The sequence below is a fragment of the Leptonotus elevatus genome, chromosome 20 (genome assembly GCF_054856555.1).
Source record: "Leptonotus elevatus isolate MCC_2025b chromosome 20, RoL_Lele_1.0, whole genome shotgun sequence".
NCBI classification, from domain to species: domain Eukaryota; kingdom Metazoa; phylum Chordata; class Actinopteri; order Syngnathiformes; family Syngnathidae; genus Leptonotus; species Leptonotus elevatus.
This window is the reverse complement of record NC_141258.1, coordinates 7,157,716-7,176,744: the sequence shown is the minus strand read 5'-3', so window position 1 is coordinate 7,176,744 and position 19,029 is coordinate 7,157,716. Positions and strand designations below refer to the sequence as shown.

The 19,029-nt window shown below is 42.4% G+C and overlaps 2 protein-coding genes and 1 long non-coding RNA gene across 5 annotated transcripts; 2 read left to right on the top strand and 1 right to left on the bottom strand.

The window, feature by feature from the left end:
• Window positions 1-31: 31 nt before the first annotated feature.
• Window positions 32-11,490, bottom strand: pgs1 (phosphatidylglycerophosphate synthase 1). Its single transcript, XM_086063695.1, has 11 exons — window positions 11,261-11,490; window positions 9,462-9,657; window positions 8,383-8,460; window positions 5,537-5,636; window positions 5,257-5,446; window positions 4,207-4,385; window positions 2,619-2,800; window positions 2,014-2,305; window positions 1,675-1,823; window positions 1,456-1,576; window positions 32-318 (listed from the first exon to the last, which is right to left on the bottom strand). The coding sequence occupies exons 1-10, from the start codon at window positions 11,392-11,394 to the stop codon at window positions 1,457-1,459; spliced, it is 1,620 nt and encodes a 539-aa protein (XP_085919821.1). The 5' UTR covers window positions 11,395-11,490; the 3' UTR covers window positions 32-318; window position 1,456.
• Window positions 334-10,738, top strand: LOC147156790 (uncharacterized). Of its 2 annotated transcripts, XR_015091525.1 has the most exons (5): window positions 334-370; window positions 680-747; window positions 1,997-3,506; window positions 8,386-8,483; window positions 9,478-10,738. It is a non-coding gene; the product is annotated as an uncharacterized LOC147156790 (long non-coding RNA). The 2 variants fall into 2 exon arrangements; XR_015091524.1 differs by lacking the exon at window positions 334-370 and having other exon boundaries at window positions 542-747.
• On the top strand, window positions 10,746-18,911 carry socs3b (suppressor of cytokine signaling 3b). Of its 2 annotated transcripts, none has more exons than XM_086063700.1 (3): window positions 10,746-11,476; window positions 14,067-14,361; window positions 15,878-18,911. In XM_086063700.1, exons 2-3 carry the CDS (start codon window positions 14,233-14,235, stop codon window positions 16,391-16,393), a joined length of 645 nt encoding a protein of 214 aa, XP_085919826.1. In that variant the 5' UTR covers window positions 10,746-11,476; window positions 14,067-14,232; the 3' UTR covers window positions 16,394-18,911. The 2 variants fall into 2 exon arrangements, with proteins under 2 accessions (XP_085919826.1, XP_085919825.1); XM_086063699.1 differs by lacking the exon at window positions 10,746-11,476 and adding an exon at window positions 13,071-13,321.
• Window positions 18,912-19,029: the final 118 nt, after the last annotated feature.

Below are 19,029 nucleotides of genomic sequence, written 5' to 3'. Positions count from 1 at the left end.
GCATTCTTTCTCTCACACACAGACACACTCACACACTTTCATCATTTTTATTGTACAAATATATTGGCTTACTTTTCACTGCAAGTACGGTATTACCAGTAGATCTGTAATTGCACGATCTGACACACATGGTCCTTCACCGTTTGCAACATTCTCTTTTGAACTCCCTTTCACTTGCCCGGAGCAGAAGATGCTTTTTGAACTGTAACATGTAAGCAAATCAGTCTGTTTTGAGATACCCAGCATGCTAGAGATACTCCAGTGCATCTTTCGCATGTGCAGTGTCAGCAGAAACGACATCGCCTCGATGTGCACCACCTGTGCAACAACAACACAGACGCAACGTCAAGGATAAAATGAGACCAGGCTGGTAGGTTTTCCTCAAATATTGAAATTAAAACCTTGAAAAAAAATATGATCAACAGTGATTGGCCTAACGTCTAAGACCATTCCTGTTTTCACCACTAGAAGGCACACGGCTCCAGCCCGTAGTCACAAAACTGTTCCACCCTTTTAGACTTACACAAAGCCTGGGGTGGGTCCAAAAATTTGTGCCACAGTGTTCTAACAATAACACCGTTCCTCTTCTCAGCAGCTGATAATGATCTTTACAGTTGTTGTTTTCTTTGCTTCGTACAAAGCTATTGTTTGAGTGCTGATTTTTGTTTTTTCCTGCCAGGAACAGCCAGATAGCGGATGCAAAAATACAGCTTCTAAAAATGGCTCCTGTATTGAGGCCAGACAAAGGTAGATGTTTTTTTTTTATCAAGATTTTTTTTTAAACTAAATGTTTACTTGAACTGAATTTTTTAAACATTGCAAATTTAGGGAAAACAATGCTAAAATGTTATTTTTTTTTATTTTTTTTTGATGTTTAATATATCAAGTGGAGAAAAAATTTATAAACATCAAAGCTGTATTTTTTACAGCTGACTTAATGGATTTTTGGTCTTCACAACTTTTGCCCACTGCCAGTGAGTGGCCACATTCTTATTTCTTAGTTGTCATGCATACCAAACAAAGTGTTGCACACAGCGTAGGTGAGCCTCCAAAGATTGCGGTCATAAATAAATGTGAAGGGGTGAGTCAGTCGTGGCGCTTTTTGAGGGATGCTGCTGGGAAGACGAGGACAGGGGTTCGGGATGGACCACAACGGCTCTTGGAAGTTGCTTTAGCAAATTGCCCGTGGTTACTTCAGAGCTGGGATCTGGTGACTGCGCGACAGTCCAAGACTATTAATCACATCCATGTATGGATGATGTCACAAAAAATGTCAAAAACATTCTGCAAGACAAATGTGACACACAAAAAAAGCAGAAGAAGCCTTAGACTACTCTTCTTTCCAGTGTGTTAATCTTTGACGTAGAGGGCAGTGCTATATATCCTGAAACCGTATACTCACATACAGTACATGTACAGGAAAAGGTAAGCAGAGCAGCAAGTTGGTTGCATTACCTCAGAAGAAGTTCTTAATGAACGGCGTGACCAGTTTGACCCAGAGTTTAACATGGCGATCCGGCTGCTCGAATGTCAATGTGGACACCTCCGAGGAGCGCTGGTATAACATCTCCTGCTCCTGTTTCATGACAGAAGACAATTGGAGGCCTAAAGGAGACGCTGTCAGCATTACGTCTGACTAGGGCCAGGACGGAACAAAACAAACAAACAACAGACCTCCCGCAGTTGGTCCTGCAACTGCTCGTTCTCCGTGACAATGGCGATCTGGGCCTCCAGGTCACGGTGAACTGAGCGGTAGCCGAAATTGGGGGAGCCGATTAGGGTGAGGCAAGGCCGGTCCTGCCCATGGAGGTAGAACCACAGACCTGGAGGTTGAGAGCACAAAAATCACGGGACAGAGAAACGACTTAGTTACTTAATTGTAATTTTTTTCCCCCTCAATATTGTGTGGTTATGATTTAATATATGAATATTTTTTGACAATCACAACTTAGCAATACAATCTGTATTTCAACCCTGCAATTTCACACATCAACAGACTCAAACTGGAGTCACCTTTGGCGTGGAATGTCCACTTGGGCCTGTGGTACTCGTGCAGTCGGACACGGCCCTGCTGGCCCAGGTGACGCACTTGCTCGTAGAACTGCCTGGCGATGTGCGTGTACGCGTCGGGGATGGCGCCGGCGACGCCCTTGGCCCCGAAGAAGCCGTTGACCTCCGGCGAAGCGGTGAGGATGCGGTAGCCGGCCCCCGCCCCCAGTACCAGACTCATGTACGCCCGGGTAAGGTTGAAGTAGCCCGACGTCAGGTAGACGGTGGAGTCCGGGCCCGCGTCTCGCAGCAGACGCTGGAGGAGGCGAGAATATTACCATCGGCAAGGAAAAACTTGTGAGTGATGAGATGATTTTTAGCATTTAGTTATTTTTATTATTATCATAAATAAGCATGTTTTTAACGGCCGTACAGGATCAACGAGTGAGTTCTGATACATTTTACAAATGGAGCTTGCAATGTTGATGCACTCGTTTACATTCCATTGCACTGGCGATTGTTTTTTGAATTTATGCCCAGAAAATGTGACTAACAACAGGCTCAAATATTCCGGCGTTAGTCATGTTTTTGCTCTTGTGAGTCACACGCAGAATTACAAACACGCCCACCTGCGTGACCTGCTCGTCCACCTGGATGCCGAGGGGCTTCATCTGGACCAGAGGGAACACCCAGGTGTCCTCGTCCTCGTCCTCCTGTTCCTCCTCGAGAAGCAGCTTCTGCCGCAGGCGGGCCATGTCCACCACTTCCATGATGCGCTTACTTGCCGCCGCAGAAAAGTCCTGCCTGTCACCTGGTTGTCGCGGAGATCCGAAGGAGGTCAAAACAGTTTAGTGTGTGTATTGCTCGTTTATGTGCCATGCCAAAATAACACGTCACTTTGCTACATTTTATGTTGCTGCCATATTCCAAAATGACTTGATATTTTTGTTTAGCACATTTGCAAACACTTTAATTTTTTGTTATTTTTACTACATGTAGAATTCTGGGGGTTTAAAAAGAATGCATTCCATTTTGCAATAGGACCAACATAAAATGTTCAAAAAGTGTAAGGCTTTTAGAATATATATATATATATATATATATATATATAATAGTTACCATTGTTTTTAAAACTACTAATTAAAGCATCATTAACAACTTTCCGGAAGCTTTGTGAATAGTCACCATTGTTTTTAAAACTACTTATTACAGAATTATTAACAGGTTAGTTATATTGGATAGCTTGTTTAACCTGACTACAATTGTGACAGCTAATTTTACCCTCAAAAGTGTTTCTACTATGAGGAAATGTCAACGGCATTTTTATCAATTACCCACATGGGTGTGTGTGTCTGTATGAACGCACGTGTCCTCCTAGGGCATATCATCTTCCAGCATCACTGTCCCATCATAATGCTATTCTCAGCGTTTGGTTTCCGCAGTCCGGCAGACATGATGTCATTCGCCCCTCAGAACTGGCATCTTGGAATTCTGTACTCCAGTTGTGGCTATGCAATGTAAGTAAGTGTGTGTGTGTGTGTGTGTGTGTACATGCTTGGCAGACTACATTAGGTACACTTGTACAATTTTAATGAGATCTAAAATTCAGTATGGATTTACAGCTTTTTACTTTCCCCATATTTTATGTTACAGCCTTATTCTAAAATAAAATAAATTATTTTTTCTTTTAAAAAAAAAATCTATACCTAACACCCCATAATGACATGAAAAAGCTTTTGACATTTTTCACATCACATGCACGTAATTATTTACAGCCCTTGCGCAATACTTGTCTGATTTGGCAGTAATTACAGACTCGACTCTTTTTAAATACAATGCCACAAACTTGGCACACCTGTTTTCGGGCAGTTTTGCCCATTCCTCTTTGAAGCGCCTCCCATCAGGTTGGACGACGGGAAGGTTAACAGACAATAACTTTAATGTTATTCTTGGTTTGTATTTTGAGACATTAACTCTTGAGCGTTTATATCCACTGGATTTGAGCCAAGCTGTAGGTGCAAACAGGACATGTGCATTATGTACATGTGGATTCTTAGTTAAATTATTATTATTATTTTTCATATAATCATGGGGCGTTGTGAATAGTCTGGATGCGCTGTTTATCACTGTAGTTGTAGTACTACATCAAAAAAAAAGGCAACCAAAAATATTAGAAACATCTGCACGATCCCACACCGATCGATAAAAAATGTCAACCTTTGTACGGGTGTACCATGCCATCCTGCATGGCCACCGAGTCATCGGGCCCAAGCTGCAGCGAGACGTCCCCGACCGCCTCCACCAGCTCGGAGAAGAAGTCTGCGAGCTCGGCGCAGTCCTCCAGCAGGACGTAGCGGTCCTGCCGGTTAGTGAAGTAGGAGTCGCTCAGATTGGCCCTGAAAAAAAAATGACAGCAAAGGGTGTTTTTTCTTTTCTTTCAATGCCTAAGATCTAGAAAGGCAGGCACAACATTTTGTGAATCGCAGAAGAGCTGTTTTTAGCTGTATTGACCTATTTTCCTTCCTTCAACCTTCTGTAGGTGCTTCCTTACCATGCTACATGCTAGTGATTCTCAATTGGTTGGCGAGGACACAAAATTGGGTCATAATTGACTTCTGAAAAGGCAGGAATAATTATTACTAGTTTTTTGTGTACTTTTTTTTTTTTTAATTATTGTTATTTTTGCTTTATTGATTTGTTTTTACACAAATGCAATCACATTTGAACAGTTCTGTGAAATATTGAAATCCTCTGAAAAAAGGTGACGTGTAAAATTAAAACAATTACATTTAAAATACAAATATATATATATTTTTTATATGTGAAAATACAAAATAGCACAGCACGGTGAAAGAGTGGTTAGCACATCTGCCTCGTAGTTCTAAGGTTTAGGGTCTGAATCCCGGCACTTCTGTGTGGGAAGCATGTTCTGTGTTTTTCAACTCAGGCCCTGATTCGCTATCTAAAATAGATGGATAATATGAAATAAAGAATAGATCAAATATTGTATGCGCTGAAAGTTGCCTCACAACTCCGACAATCGAGAAGCGTACTAATTTGAATACAAGTTTCAAGAATTTGCATTTGCACTTCCTGCGTAATGTCTATTTGATTTTTGCAGCGTGTTTGCATTTTTCATCGGCTTCCAGCAAAGTCAACTACAAACGTAACCTGACGTTGTTTGGTCAAACATTTCCAAAAATTGATTCGGGAAGCCCCCCCTCCCCCCATTGCACATCCGGAAGCCACCTGGCCGTCGGCACCTACCCGCTGATGATGAAGCTGTCATCAAATAGGTAGACCTTGATGTGCTGCACGCCGATGGTCTCGTTGAAACGCTGCGGCACGAGCAGCCTCAGCAGGCCCCTAAGGTCAGGGGTGTGGTATAGGGAAACGCGCATTTGCGAGGTGAAGCGCCGTAGCAGGGGCAGCAGCATGGTCCTCGAGTTCACCTGCCCTGAGGGGACGAGCAATCGGGGAGGGTTAGCGCACCCCTTTTGCCCCCTCTGATTGACATGTTTGCGGTGACGGGGGGGGGTTTGCTGACCTCGAGAGCCTCGTGTGTAGTCCAGCAACACGGAGACTTTAAGGTCGGGGGCATGGCTGTTTTCTCGTGAGCTTTCCAGTGCTTCCTGCATGCAGTCAACCTGCAACGCAACAACAAAAATTGGTGGACCTCTACTTGAACTATGTTTCGCCGTCAAGCAGGTGGCTAATGTTAAAAACACTTTGAAGTGCCTTAAAAGGAGCAAGACGTTACAGAAAGAGTACAAAAAGACGTGGATTGGAGAAAATGGGTGCATTTTTCCGTGAATAGTTTCGGTAATGTTCTACAGACAAACTTGCTTGGCAAATGGGCGATGAACGAGGTCCCAGCAGGTGGTTACTATGGAAACTGGAGTATTTAAGGTTAGTGATGTGTCCATTTGCTCCCAAAAAAAAATGCTTTGTCTTGGGAGCTTGCTTGTTTTTTAAAATTAGTTTTATCGTAACTTTGTATTTATTTATTTATTTTACGTCAGGTCAATTTGATTCGCAACACACAGATTGGCCAACTGTGGCATTTTATAAGACCTTCTAAAAGAGGATTTTTTTTTTAATTTAAACTTTTTTTTTTTTTTTGTAAGGCCATAATTTTTGGGTCCCGTAACGACCAATCACAACTCCCCCCCCCCCCCCCCTGTTGTCTGTGTTTTATTATGTGTTGTTGGCAAGTCACTTTCAGTCGACTACATGTGACAAAATGGCCGCCCCCTGAGAAGAATAAAAACATGGATTTTGCTGCTTAATTCATACAACAGTATACTGTGTTTAGACTAGTGCCAGGCCAGTTTAAAACAGATTTTTGACCTGTATAGCCAGCTATCAGTAAATAATTAAAATGATTCCCTGCCAGTGCCAGCCCAGTAAAAGTTATTCTTTGATGTCTGTAGTCATCAATGGCAGTAAACGAGTTAAGTGGACGCCTTTGCCTTTGTCGAGCTGACGGCATCTACGCGCACTATCCTGTTGGCTCTACGCCCTCGGGATTTTACCCAAACGTAACAATAAGCTTATTACTAACCGATAATTGCCAGCTGACACTAATGACAGGTTATCAGCGCTTCTGCTCTTTTAATAGTGCGACAAGCGACATTGTCTGCAATGACAAATCGAGCCATGCCGGTACTCGACATGGCAAGCGCAGAGTTGAATGATGACTCAACGATACGCATCTGGTGCCTAAACGCACGCGTCCTCTTTCTAGCAGTGACACGTAGGTACATTCCCCTGACATGTTGCATTTTTGCATGCTTCCAACTTTGTGGGAACAGTTTGGGGAAGGCCGGGGTGTAAAGAAGCCGCAAAAGGGAAACAACTCCATATTTGATCCCTTTTTGCTCTAGTCATCCAAGCTGCCTTTTTCCCCGGTTTGCTGTCTTTTGTTTTAGGCTGCGATTCCCAACCACAAACTAATGTTCAGTCTTTTGGCTTGTCCTATCAGGGGTCGCCAGAGAGAGTCACACGCATGATTTGTTTGGCGCAGATTTTTACGCCGAATGCAGTTACTAACACAGCCTAAATATTTTACCAGGCTTGTGCCACGGGAAACTATCCAATTCCACTTATTGGTAATTGGTCAGAAAATTATGAATCCATCTTACCTATCTGCAGTTTGTTATTCACAAAATCATCTAATCTTTAAAAAAAAAAAAAAAAAAAAATTGGTGGAACCTTCTTTAGCTATGAGCGGATTCTGTACTCTGTAACAAGCAAGATGCGCGCCAAAGCCCTGGCTAATAGGAAAGTAGTAATCTATGTCAAAGAAGTGTGATGAAGTGATATATCTGGACTCAAGATATTTCTATGACGGGCAAGTGTCAGAAGCCATGGAGAGTCTTTGCAGCATGTTTATGTTTTCACTCTGCTGAGTGGCTATTAAAATTGTCAAGCATCTGTAAAGCATTTACTGTATTTTGAAGGGCAATGTTATAAAGATGAGTTCGAAATTATATACAAGTGGTTTGGGATCCTAGTTTGTGGCATATGTGCCGTTTAAACTTGATATATAGACAATTAGAATTTTTTTTTAGGGTGAGTGTCAATTAGCAGGGTTTAGCTGCTCTGATACAACAGAATCATAGTTTGTCATTTTTTTCGGGGTGGCAAGATTGTTCCAATTAAAAGGTTGGGAAACACTGATGCAAAGGTACCAATGTGGAAATTAGAGGGTTTAAAGTTGACACAATGTATTAGCGGCAGAACAGACGGAAACTCCCTGGCCACACCTTTTTGTAAAAAGTACACCACAAATATATTAATGATTTGAATGAAGGTCATGCAACTCCTTTATTATCATTTTTTGCGCCTCATCACAAGCAAACATGTACACAACAACAACGACGACGACGACGGCGGCAACGACGGCTGGGATTTCGACAGAGCCGAGTGACTCATCCTCGAAGACTTTGGCAGCGACGCCAGCTCACTCGGATGCTTTTCGCCGTGTGACTCAGCTTCTCTGTGCGGCGTACTTTTTTGTGTATGTGTGTGTTTTTCAAACAAAAACATCAGGAAAAGAGCTGAATGTGAGCGTCAGCCCAGACTGTGGTTTTCATGCTGTTATGCTGGGCTTCCAGGCATGGAGAACAGCACGCCAGCGCAGGCCAGCGGTGCTGTCCTTAGACCCGTAAAACCTCAACACTTTGCAGTCATTGCTTTTGGTTGGCGCGGGGAACGTTTTCATTCTGGACCTCTTGTGCCAGAGTGGACCCGTGACTCACTTTTTTCTGGCGTCTCTCACAACGTCTTTGTTGGCCGGAGTCTGTTTTGGTATCGCTCTCACCTGCCCAGAGCCGAAGATGGCCGTTCTCTCTCTCGAGAACACGCACAGTAACACTACAATCCTCTCACCAGGTCCTGTTCCAGCTGACCCGTTCCCAGGTACAAGGAGGCCAACACCACTCGTCTCTTTGCGGTCCTGACACGTGCCTGATGGGAAAGGAACGCTGAAAGTGAGTATGGAGCGCGGGATGTGAGCGTGATTCCCACAAATGACGACAGCTGTGTCACAGACGCTTGGCCAGCTGGGAACTTTACAAGTTGCATTGGAGACTTACGCCTTTAAAAAGGCGCCGAAAAGATTTATTCCTTTAAAAATGTGTCTACAAGATGTAGTCCTTTACAAGTTGCATTTGAGGCTAAGGTGCATTTAAGATGCATTTGTTTTTGGTGAATTTGAGATTTTGAGACCTATGCCTTTAAAAAGATTCATATAAGAAACTAGTTCCTTTACAAGTTGCATTTGTTGAGACCATTAGAGGGGAAGTCAATCTTAAGCATTTCTTGACAATAATATGTTATATGTGACCTCGCTAGTCTAAACATGACATTCTGATTAATATTACATTTGTGGAATACGAGATATTAAGCACAATTCAGCCGTTTTTATCCATCTCAGGGGGGGCGGCCATTTTGCCACTTGCTTGTCAACTGAAGGTGACATCAATGTTGCTCAGCTCAGGCAACGACCAATCACAGCTCGCCTGTTTTCTGAAGCTGAGCTGTGATTGGTTTTTACCTGAGCAACTGCGATGTCATATTCACTGGACAGCAAGTGGCAAAATGGCCACCTTCCGATATTGATAAAAATGGCTCGATTTTGCTGCTTTCATATTCCATTAATGCTATATTAACCAGAATACCGTATTTAGACTAGTGGGGCTGCATAGAACATAAAATTGTCTATTTCTTGGAATGACTTTTCCTTTGAAAATTGCATTCAAGACATTTCTTTCATACATTACTACATTCCTAGGACATTATTTTTTTTAAAAGGTGTCTACGAGACTTGTTCTTTCACAAGTTTCCATTCAAAGGCTTTTATTAATTAATTGTAGAGCGATTAAGCCTGCCGAGAATGTAGCACTCCCGTAATTGATTAAAGATACAGGTGATGACGGCCAAAACCAGTATCTTCCCTTCGAACTGACCTTCAGCGTCTGGTAGAATTGGTCAGGCGATGCTATCACGTGGACACGCGAGCCGTTGACCCGGAAGGCCGGCACGCGCTCAGCCATCCATCGGAAGTGAGCTTGGAGGCCGCGCGGCGCACCCGTCAGCGTGGCGGCGTCGCATTCTGGAGCAGGCTCGGTTTTGGCCAGCAGGGGCGCCAAAAGCAGAATGGAGCTGCGCCAACGTAAATGTAAAAGTGGGTCAACTGCAGAGGAAGAACGCTCAACTCCCATGCCACTGTGCTCAATGCGAAGGCGGGGTTCTCTCAACAATGTACACGTCAAGTAAGGAATGTCAAGACTTATTGATTCATCTATTATTTGTGAGGCAAGTGCCCAAAGCAGTTTTTAGTCACGCCACAAAGAGGTATGAAGCACATACACCTGGCAAAATGAATCGTTACAGCACCCACGCAATCATGCAAATTGTCATTGTTAAATCATGCAAACGTGTGGGTGACATGCCAATGACATTTCCCATCGCTGGTATGAACATCCTCTAGGCCAAGGTTAAAGTTGCTATTTTACAGAAGTGATATGTGCTTCATGTTACCGCTATCATCCACGAAATAATTGGCAGTACATTTTTGGATCACATTTCAAAAAGTGCACACTTGCATATGGGGACTCGCACACCACTAAAAACAAATTTAACCCTTGACTTCTCCCAAGATTAGCTATGTGTCAATTATAACGCTTTGTAATGAGTTAGGGTAAGTAAATCTGACATTATTGCATGAATAAAGAATACAATATTTTTTTTAAAGAATAATTGTATGAGTTTACTTTTAAGAATGTAATCTTGAGATTACAATTTTCTATGAGCCTTTGCCTTGTAAAGACAACTTTTTCTTTAACTAAAAAAATATGACTTGTCAAACCTTTAGAACTTTTTTTATTGAGAAAAAAAACTCAAAATGTTATTGTTAATAACAGTCAACTTTTAAATTCCTTTGGCATGTAGGCATACACGCAGTACCTAATTAGTTATTCGTGTAAGGATTATGTGAGGGTTTTTGAAAAAGTATTTTCTGTAGGGCATCCCTAATAAACCTGCAGTATATTAAACGTCTATGAAAAAAGTAAACATGATGTAAAAATGTTTTGTACGGGAGAAAATGAGCTATGATTATTGTAATTATTTTACCCATTTTCTTTTATTGAAACCATGAGAACAACATTACATTTTAAAACATTTCTTGCATAATTTTTTAACATTATCTTTGTTCATTTGAAAGAGGATAAGTAGACTTTTTTTTTTTATTTCACCAAAATTATTTTCACCAATATGGCTGCTATTTATTTACGTCACAAAGTGGGCGGGACAAATAGCAAAACCAGCCAATGCCGTCTCAAAGCCAAACAACCAATCAGGCAGCAAAGCAGCGCAGCACTGGAAGAGCCGATGATTGTCGAGGACAGCCGAAAACTAACTAGCGCCATTCTAAGCATTTTAAATGGCTCACGGGTTCTCCCGATTAACGCAACTCGCTGAAACGACAATAAAGACTTAATTTCATGGCAAACACCTGGAGTAGCATTTATTTATTTATTTATCAAATAATAACTCGTGGGAATACGTCCTCGAATTTTGGAAGGCTGTAAAGCAAGGGAGAAGGACGTTTCAAACTCACAGCAGCATTTCAGCGGCACAGACCGTGTTACTACGTTAGCATTCGCAGGCTGCTACTGTTTCTGTCAACGGGATGCCTAGTTTACGACACAAAACGTCGGATTTCACCATCATTTCTGCGTTTCATTTGAACATCGTCTCTTACCCGCCTCGTCGGTCCCGCGCGCGGAAGAGCCGGTCAGATATTCGCGTGAAAACCCCGGCCAGGGCCGGCGTATACACGGAGTACACCAGCCTCCTCCAAGACATGGGGGCCGCCATTGCTGCCGCAGCGCCCATTTGAAGGAAGAAAAAACCCCACCAAAAGCTTTATTGACACAAAGCGTTGGACACGTGACAAGACAACCTGCGAAGGCTTCCAGTGAGTAGAACAAGAACAAGCTTAGCATCATTCAACGCACATAATTATGATGTATAGTAAATGTCACACACGAATGATATCAACCTCAACCTGAAATACACGAACATATACGGCATTTGCATATCCATTTATAACATTGTATGTATAAGAAGTATTTCCCGCACCTCGTTGTACCTGTATCTACATCACGTAACATCACTGGCACGTTAACCGACAAGACTATCGTGTATTGTCTTTTTATACACTTACTTCACATGCAAATGATGGGAAATACTTTTAGCTATACACGCAACTATTGTATATGTGTTGTTATATGCTATGTATGTTTGTATATAGGGTATGTACATTGTAAATATACATACATAATATGGATACACAGTATACGATTAGGGTTGCAAATAATGATTTTTCCGATCATCAATGAATCTGTTAATTATTTTGTTGATGAATTGGGGAACACCTTCATTCAAAAACTGGACACGATTTCAATCTGACAAGCATGAATTCATTATGATTCATTTACTCGTGTAATCCATAACATGTAAAAAAAGGAAAATGATCATTGTTTTTCATATTAAAAACAGATGTTTGCAAATGTTTTGTTTTGATTCAACACAAAGATAATATGTCTGCCTTTAAACAGGACTACAGAAAATTGGAGAATATTTACTGTTGAGCGGCTGAAATTCTGAGGATTTGGACAATGTTAAATAAACAAGATCTCTAAACGATTAATCGATTGCTGAAAAACATTATTGATTAATTTGATAATTTATTAGTTGTAGAATAATCAATTAGTCATGGCACATCTAATATTTATATACATATATTATGTATACTACATATGTACTATGTAGGCTATAGTCTATGTGTGTGAGTGTACTTTTGTACTCCATATGCACAAACATGTTACTATTGTGCAAAAAATGTTTTATTGCTCAAAAATGTGAGGTCACAAAAGCAAATATGTTCACACGGGCATGACAATAAATCTTTAAAAACTGTCTAACTGTGCTTTAACTGAATCAACATCAAAATGTTTAAATAAATATCGAATCAAATGCAATCGCAAGCTAAAGAATTAAATTCGAATTGTATTGCAACCTAAATAATCAAAATGTTACACATTTTTTGGTTAATTAAATAGCTAATTAACTATAAATGAGAATAACCTTATAATTTAACCATTCAAATATATTTTTTCTTTTTTAAACGCCACCAACAAAGTTTCTTGATATTATGTGTAATTAGTTCAAAGTTAATTGCAGGACTTTCCACCGTGTAACATGCGAATGACTGCGCACAAGTACCCCCCCCCCCCCCCCCCCTAAAAAAAGCATAAAAGGCATATAATGTGATAAATTATCGCCATGAATATTTCATGCCGTGTAAAATGCGCGTGGAATTGCTCGAGCGGTACCAGGAAGCGGACCCTGCAGCAAAGGTCACCGCGATTATTTACTGGCAATCCGCCAGAGCGAGTGCAGAGCGTGCGCGTGCGCGTGCGCGAACCCGTGCGTTTACTGGAAGAAGGGGGCGGGGCCTTACGATCGGCTTTACTCACTGGAAACAACCTCCGGTAACCTTCCGCCACACACATACACACGCGCGCACACACAAACACAAACACACACATACGGTCCGCTACCTCCTTTCCCGCAGACGGCAGCGACCGCCGCCGCCGACGAAGACGACGGCCCTCGGCATACTTTTTTGGCGGAATATTCCGGCGGGGGGATTTTAATGCCTGAGCTAATCCTCCTCCATCTAGCACTACTCTCGGGTAGTTTGCCGAGTGTGTTTTTTGGCGACGAGCTGCGGCGCGGGGCTGTATTAATCCGCAAGGTAAGTTCGCGAAGTAGACCGCGTTCAAATGTGTTGAAAATTCAGAACTGGGACTTTCTTAGTTACTTATTAGTCAAAATGGCTGCTGGTTAAACGTAAATGGCGGCGACGAGCTGGTACAGGGGTCTATCCGGGGAAGCCCACACACTCCTTTTTTCCAGTACCCCAACCTCCAAGCTCCAGTGCGGACAACATACCCGGGGGCCCCCCTCTCTGTGTGTGAAACCGGAGAAAGGGGCCACTGAGGCAGTATTAAAAGCCGGAGTGAATAGGAGAGAAAGAGGGGGCAGTGACCCCGTTATTTTTGACCCCCTCCCTGAAAGATCGATTGCAGCTCCAGTTGCCGAATGGGATGCAAGGTGCATTGCAATGTCTCATTTAACCCTTGCGTACCGTTTGGGTCAATTTGTTATTTTTCCAGGTGAAAAGTGAGGACTTTTCCGAAAGTGACCCCATTTGTGTGTGTTACATTATGGATAATGGTGGGAATTTTGGAACTGTGACAATAAGTGACATTGTTTTTATACATGTGTTTATTTTTAAGGGACATAGTGTTTAAGAGGGAAAGCTGTCTGTGTCGCCCGCCGCCACAAACGTGCACCTGTTGGTTTTTAAATGGTCATGGGGGAGTCTCAGAACATACTGAACATTATGAAAAGCATTAGCTGTCCTCCATTCATACATCTGTGCCATATGACTCAATTGGCAATCACTAATTCATGAATGGCGTCCATCTACTGTGCAGGTGTGTCTCGGTGGTCTCTCCCAGCCCCTCTCTGGATGCATCCAGCTCCTCTGCCCCCGGGCCCTGGACCCGGTGTGTGACCCCGCCGTCCTCCCCTCTGTCCCCCTCGCCGACCGGCGCCTTCCCGCCGCCCGTCCTCTGCCCGGAGGCAGATGGCCGCAGCGCCATGGTGGCCTCCCGCCGGCGCGAGCCCCTCGCCATGAGCGGCGGGACCCCGTCAGAGGGGAGGGTCCCACAGTCCGAATGCACCCCGCATCACTTCAAGCCCTTCAGCTCGCACGCGCACTACCAGCAGGTCAGTCAAAAAAAATTTCTGATTCTTAGAGGCAGCTCCCAGCTGATGTTTACTGTCAAACGAAACATAAAACTGAGAGAATTACGTATGTCCAAATTCTACTAGCTTCACGCTAACACATAATGGGAAACACCACAACGAGCTAACAAAACTAGCAAACTCCCTACCGCAGTAGTTATAAACCATTAACTTTAACCCAGACAGTAGCAATTATTTACAAACATATGTTCTTGATCATCTGCAAAAAACAAGTAATATTGCAGCTTAGTGGAGACTTCATCGGTGTTATACTGCCTCCTAGTGGACAAGGCGCGCACACCAGTACGAGCAGCACAATGTAAAAAAATACCGTTAGCATGAAATCATGATGCACAGTTTGAACTGGAACGGATTATCAGCAATTCCATTCATTTCAAAAGGGAAAGATGATTTGAGATATGAATGTTTTGAGTTATAAGCATGGTTACAGAACAAATTAAAACTCATAAATGCTGTGAAGCATTGTTTGGACCGATATGGATTTTTTGAGACCGATAACGTTTTCAATATTTGACAGACAAAAATCTGATAACAACTAATTAATTAAAGGATTACATAATGAATAAAATAAAGTTATCCAAAAGTTTCCAAAACGTAAAAAAATCCCCCCAAAACATGATTTATATTTAATTATTAACTGCAAAACTATAACCGATTCAGTCGATGTTTAATGAAATCTCTCACAGAGCAAAGTTCAATAACAATAATTAAAAAATAATAATTCATTGCACAAATACTTGACAGGAATCATTTTTATTGTTTATTGTTTATTTTTATTGTTTCATTATAAAAATGTGGGACTTTTGAATACTCAACTCTTGAGTAGTCACCGACATTGATACTAAGTACCGATACCACTAGCATTTTTATTAGAAAAAAAATCCACCCAAAAAACCACAGGTAATTTTTGCAATATTTTTTCCTTAAAATTGCTTGAAATTAATGGTCATTTTCTATCAAATTTCTAGTTTCTTCTCGTTCAATATAGATGTAAAAAAAATAATTATATATATATACGAGAGATTAAACAGGTTAATTGTATATGATTATACTTAAGTTTCATACCAAATATACTTGAACAATTTCTTGAATTATATATAAAAAATAAAAAAATGTTTTTCAATGGGCCAATTTGAGATGGGGCACCACAACCATTACTTACAATTTCAATCAATATTTAGTATATTACCTATCACAGATTGTGTTTAGTGAGCATAATTATATTTATAAATATTAATGATATATATAATTATATTAATAAATAGTATAATAATAATATGATAAAATTCTATATAAATATATATATAAATAAATAAATATATTTTATTTATTTTTTACATTTAAATTTTTTTCTTTCTTTTTTTACATTTAAAAGGGCTTATTTTGGCCCACAACATAGCAGTAGTATTGAAACTCGTTTTTTGTTTAAAAAAAAAAACGAATCCCAAAACTAAAAACAACAATTCACCTGTTTCAGGTGATGCGTGCATTGGGTAAGCTCCAGGAGAGCGGCTTCTACTGGGGCGCGGTGGGGGGCCGCGAGGCCAGCTCCCTGCTCCGCTCGGAGCCCCCCGGGACCTTCCTGATCCGGGACTCGTCGGACAACCGCCACTTCTTCACGCTGTCGGTGCAGACGGCGCGCGGCACCAAGAACCTGCGCGTCCACAGCCAGTGCAGCGGCTTCTTCCTGCAGCCCGACGTGCAGTGCGCCCAGGAGCCGCCGCGCTTCGACTGCGTGCTCAAGCTCATCGCGCACTACATGGGCAAGGGCCCCGCCGGCCGCGCCGCCGAACCCGGCTCGGGCCGCACCGTCTATCTGATCCACACCGGCGGCGAGCGGATCCCGCTGGAGCTGCGGCGGCCGCTCTTCAACTCCCTGTCGTCCCTGCAGCACATGTGCAGGAGGACCCTGAACAATCAGGGCCTGGGCGGGGCCGAGCGGCTGCCGCACACGCTCAAAGACTTCCTGGAGGAGTACGACGCCCCCATATGACTGACGGGGCGGTGGGCTCGGACCAGTTCTCGGCGGGGGACGTGAGCGAGAGAAGAGGTAAACGTTCTCCCGACGACTGACTTAGACGCCGAGCAGAGCCTCGTAGAAGACTAAACGAGAAGAAGCGTCTTGTGTACGTGCGTTCACACGGGACCAACCTCGACTTTTTTTTTCTTTTTCTAATCCAAAATCCGGCTGCAAAAATACACCATGATGATGGAGAAAGAAGAAAAGCAGGAAATGGGATTAAGAAGAAGTCGGGGGAAGGCGTAGTCTTGACAAAAAGAGACACCTCACGCTTCGAGGAAATGACAGGCGGACGCCTCAGAGCCAAAATGGCGTCGAGTCTTAAGATGTTTTTTTTTCTTTGTAGTTCTCATCTCATAAAGCACGTGTGTCTCGTCTCGTATAAATACGGAGATACAGAGGGTCCTCGGCTTACGGCGGAAGTTGGAATGCGTCAAATCACTAGTTTAGTAAAGCCACAATTACAGTATTTGTTTGAAAAACATACAACACTAATGTATCGCGGTAACTGAGTGTGCCTTCTTCTGCGGCCTGACGACATCTTACAGCAAATTCGCTCCAACCCTAAAAACCTCGTACGTCAGGAACATTGGGAAGCGACGATTGAAGGAAAATCTGATATAGTGCAGTACCACCAGAAACCATGGGGGGCAGTGTTGCGATAAGAAAAAAATCTCAATGTGGCGATAACTAAGTGCGAATTGGCCGACGATTATATCACAATACAGCTGTAATTAAAATGTTCTGCGGATTTGAATACACCGTAGCCTATCACTAATCTATGCTAGCGCAGGAGTAAAAACATTATTACAGAAAACGATGTAACTGAGCGTGCCTTCATGCGTCATGTGACCACATAGCCTAACGATTTCATTGCGTGCCATTCCGAACCTCAAAACTTCGTATGACGGGACATTTGCAAACCGAGAACCTCCCCGATATGTCTTGGCGAGGTAACATCGTAGAAAACGGTCAAAAGCTATGATTTAGTTGCATGTTTTGAATGAGATCAAAAGTAGCGCCATCTTGTGGAAAAACATGAAAGCCAATACAGAGGCGTTTTTTGTTCATACAGCGGCGAGATCGTCCCAATTTGTCGGAACTCGATCGCTAACCTATGCTAGCGCAATTGTAATTACAGAAAATCTCAGCCCATAAATATAAAACAAACCAAACAAAAACAGGACCCTTGAGATCTTGGATTTCGGGACCGTTGCAAACCGAGGGACCCCTGTACATGTTTTCAAATAACAATATGTAAACATAACTTTATATATACACGTGCATAAATAGATGCATGAGTGCTGCCCCGTGCGGTCTGCGCACTCATTTAGCGTCCGTATCATTAATTCATCGCGCCGAGCCGAATGACTTCATCAAAGATGAGCATTGATTAGTTGATTTAATACGGCACAGTTGTTAAAAGGCCATATCAAATATTAACAATGAGTCCAGACGCTTGCTTTTCACACAAACTATCCTTTTTATACCGTAGGAACAGGTCACTTTGTTCAGTATTCCTCGCCACATTTCAAAGTTTAGCAGTAAGCTAAAATAGTCTTTGACATATGACGCTCACCAAAAGGCGCGTTGACTTCTTGTGTAATTATAGCACAAGCACGCTCCTGAAAAGTCACGTGTTGTTTTTCGTTTTTTTTTTTTTTTGCGCTGATGAAAATGTTCGCTCAGTGGCGCCCCCTGGAACATGAGCAAAAATGTTGCCGATTGCCATGAAATTTGACAAAACAAGTCTAGCCTAACAGGACGCATGAAAAAATCTCAAGGGCCTATGCCCGAAATTGAACAGAAAGTTAGCCATTTTGTTTTGCTCGGTTTTATTTTTTGACAAATTCCTACTAGGGAATTCATCCAAGTAAGCCCCAATTGGAATTGTGTATACTCGACAGATAGGCCATTTATGATAAGTAACCCAAGAAAAAGATCCAACAGGAAGTCGGCCATTTTGGATCAAAGCAGCCATTTTAATGGGACAGCAGGAGAGCGAGTCAACAGTGTGGTGTATTCCTACCCCCCCCCCCCCCCTTCTAGTCATACCTCTCGACAGCACATCTTCTCCCTGCCATCCACAAAAGGGACTCATTTTTTTTTAACACTCAACCCCCCCCCCCCCCCCCCCCCTCCTCTTCCCCTCTCCTTGGAACGGCGCTAGCTAACCTGTGATCCAGGCTTTCCGCTGCCGTCCAAAACACTACAAACAAAATAGGTCACACATTTGTGCTGGTGGACCCCCGTCAACGTCACGTCATGTGTATGTATGTGAAATCATTTTGTCTTTTATAAAGACTCTACTTAACCGCAGCAGGCTGGTGGCCACTTTGTGTGGCACGACACAAGCTGTAATCTCTCAACAACAACAACAACAAAAAAGCAAGAAGAATAAATGAGAAAAAAAATGGAACGTTGCACATATTTATATTTCTAAAATATTTCAATAATTTATATTAAAGAGCACTATTTTTACAAAAGCCAACTGCCTATGTTTGCCTGTTCCTTTTAGCTTAGCTCGCCGAGTTAAAATTACGACTTGCTGTTGTTTTTTTTTCTCAGCTGCTGCAAAGCATTGTGGGTAAATTCCATAAAGGCGGGCC

Bases quoted from the DNA above. Each gene is read 5' to 3' on its own strand.
- socs3b (XM_086063700.1), top strand. From the start codon at position 14,233: ATGGTGGCCTCCCGCCGGCGCGAGCCCCTCGCCATGAGCGGCGGGACC. The intron at 14,362-15,877 runs GTCAGTCAAAAA...CACCTGTTTCAG, and splicing joins CGCACGCGCACTACCAGCAG to GTGATGCGTGCATTGGGTAA.
- pgs1 (XM_086063695.1), bottom strand. From the start codon at position 11,394: ATGGGCGCTGCGGCAGCAATGGCGGCCCCCATGTCTTGGAGGAGGCTG. The intron at 8,461-9,461 runs GTCAGTTCGAAG...CTTTCCCATCAG, and splicing joins AATTCTACCAGACGCTGAAG to GCACGTGTCAGGACCGCAAA. The intron at 4,386-5,256 runs GTAGGTGCCGAC...TTTTTTTTTCAG, and splicing joins GACAGCTTCATCATCAGCGG to GGCCAATCTGAGCGACTCCT.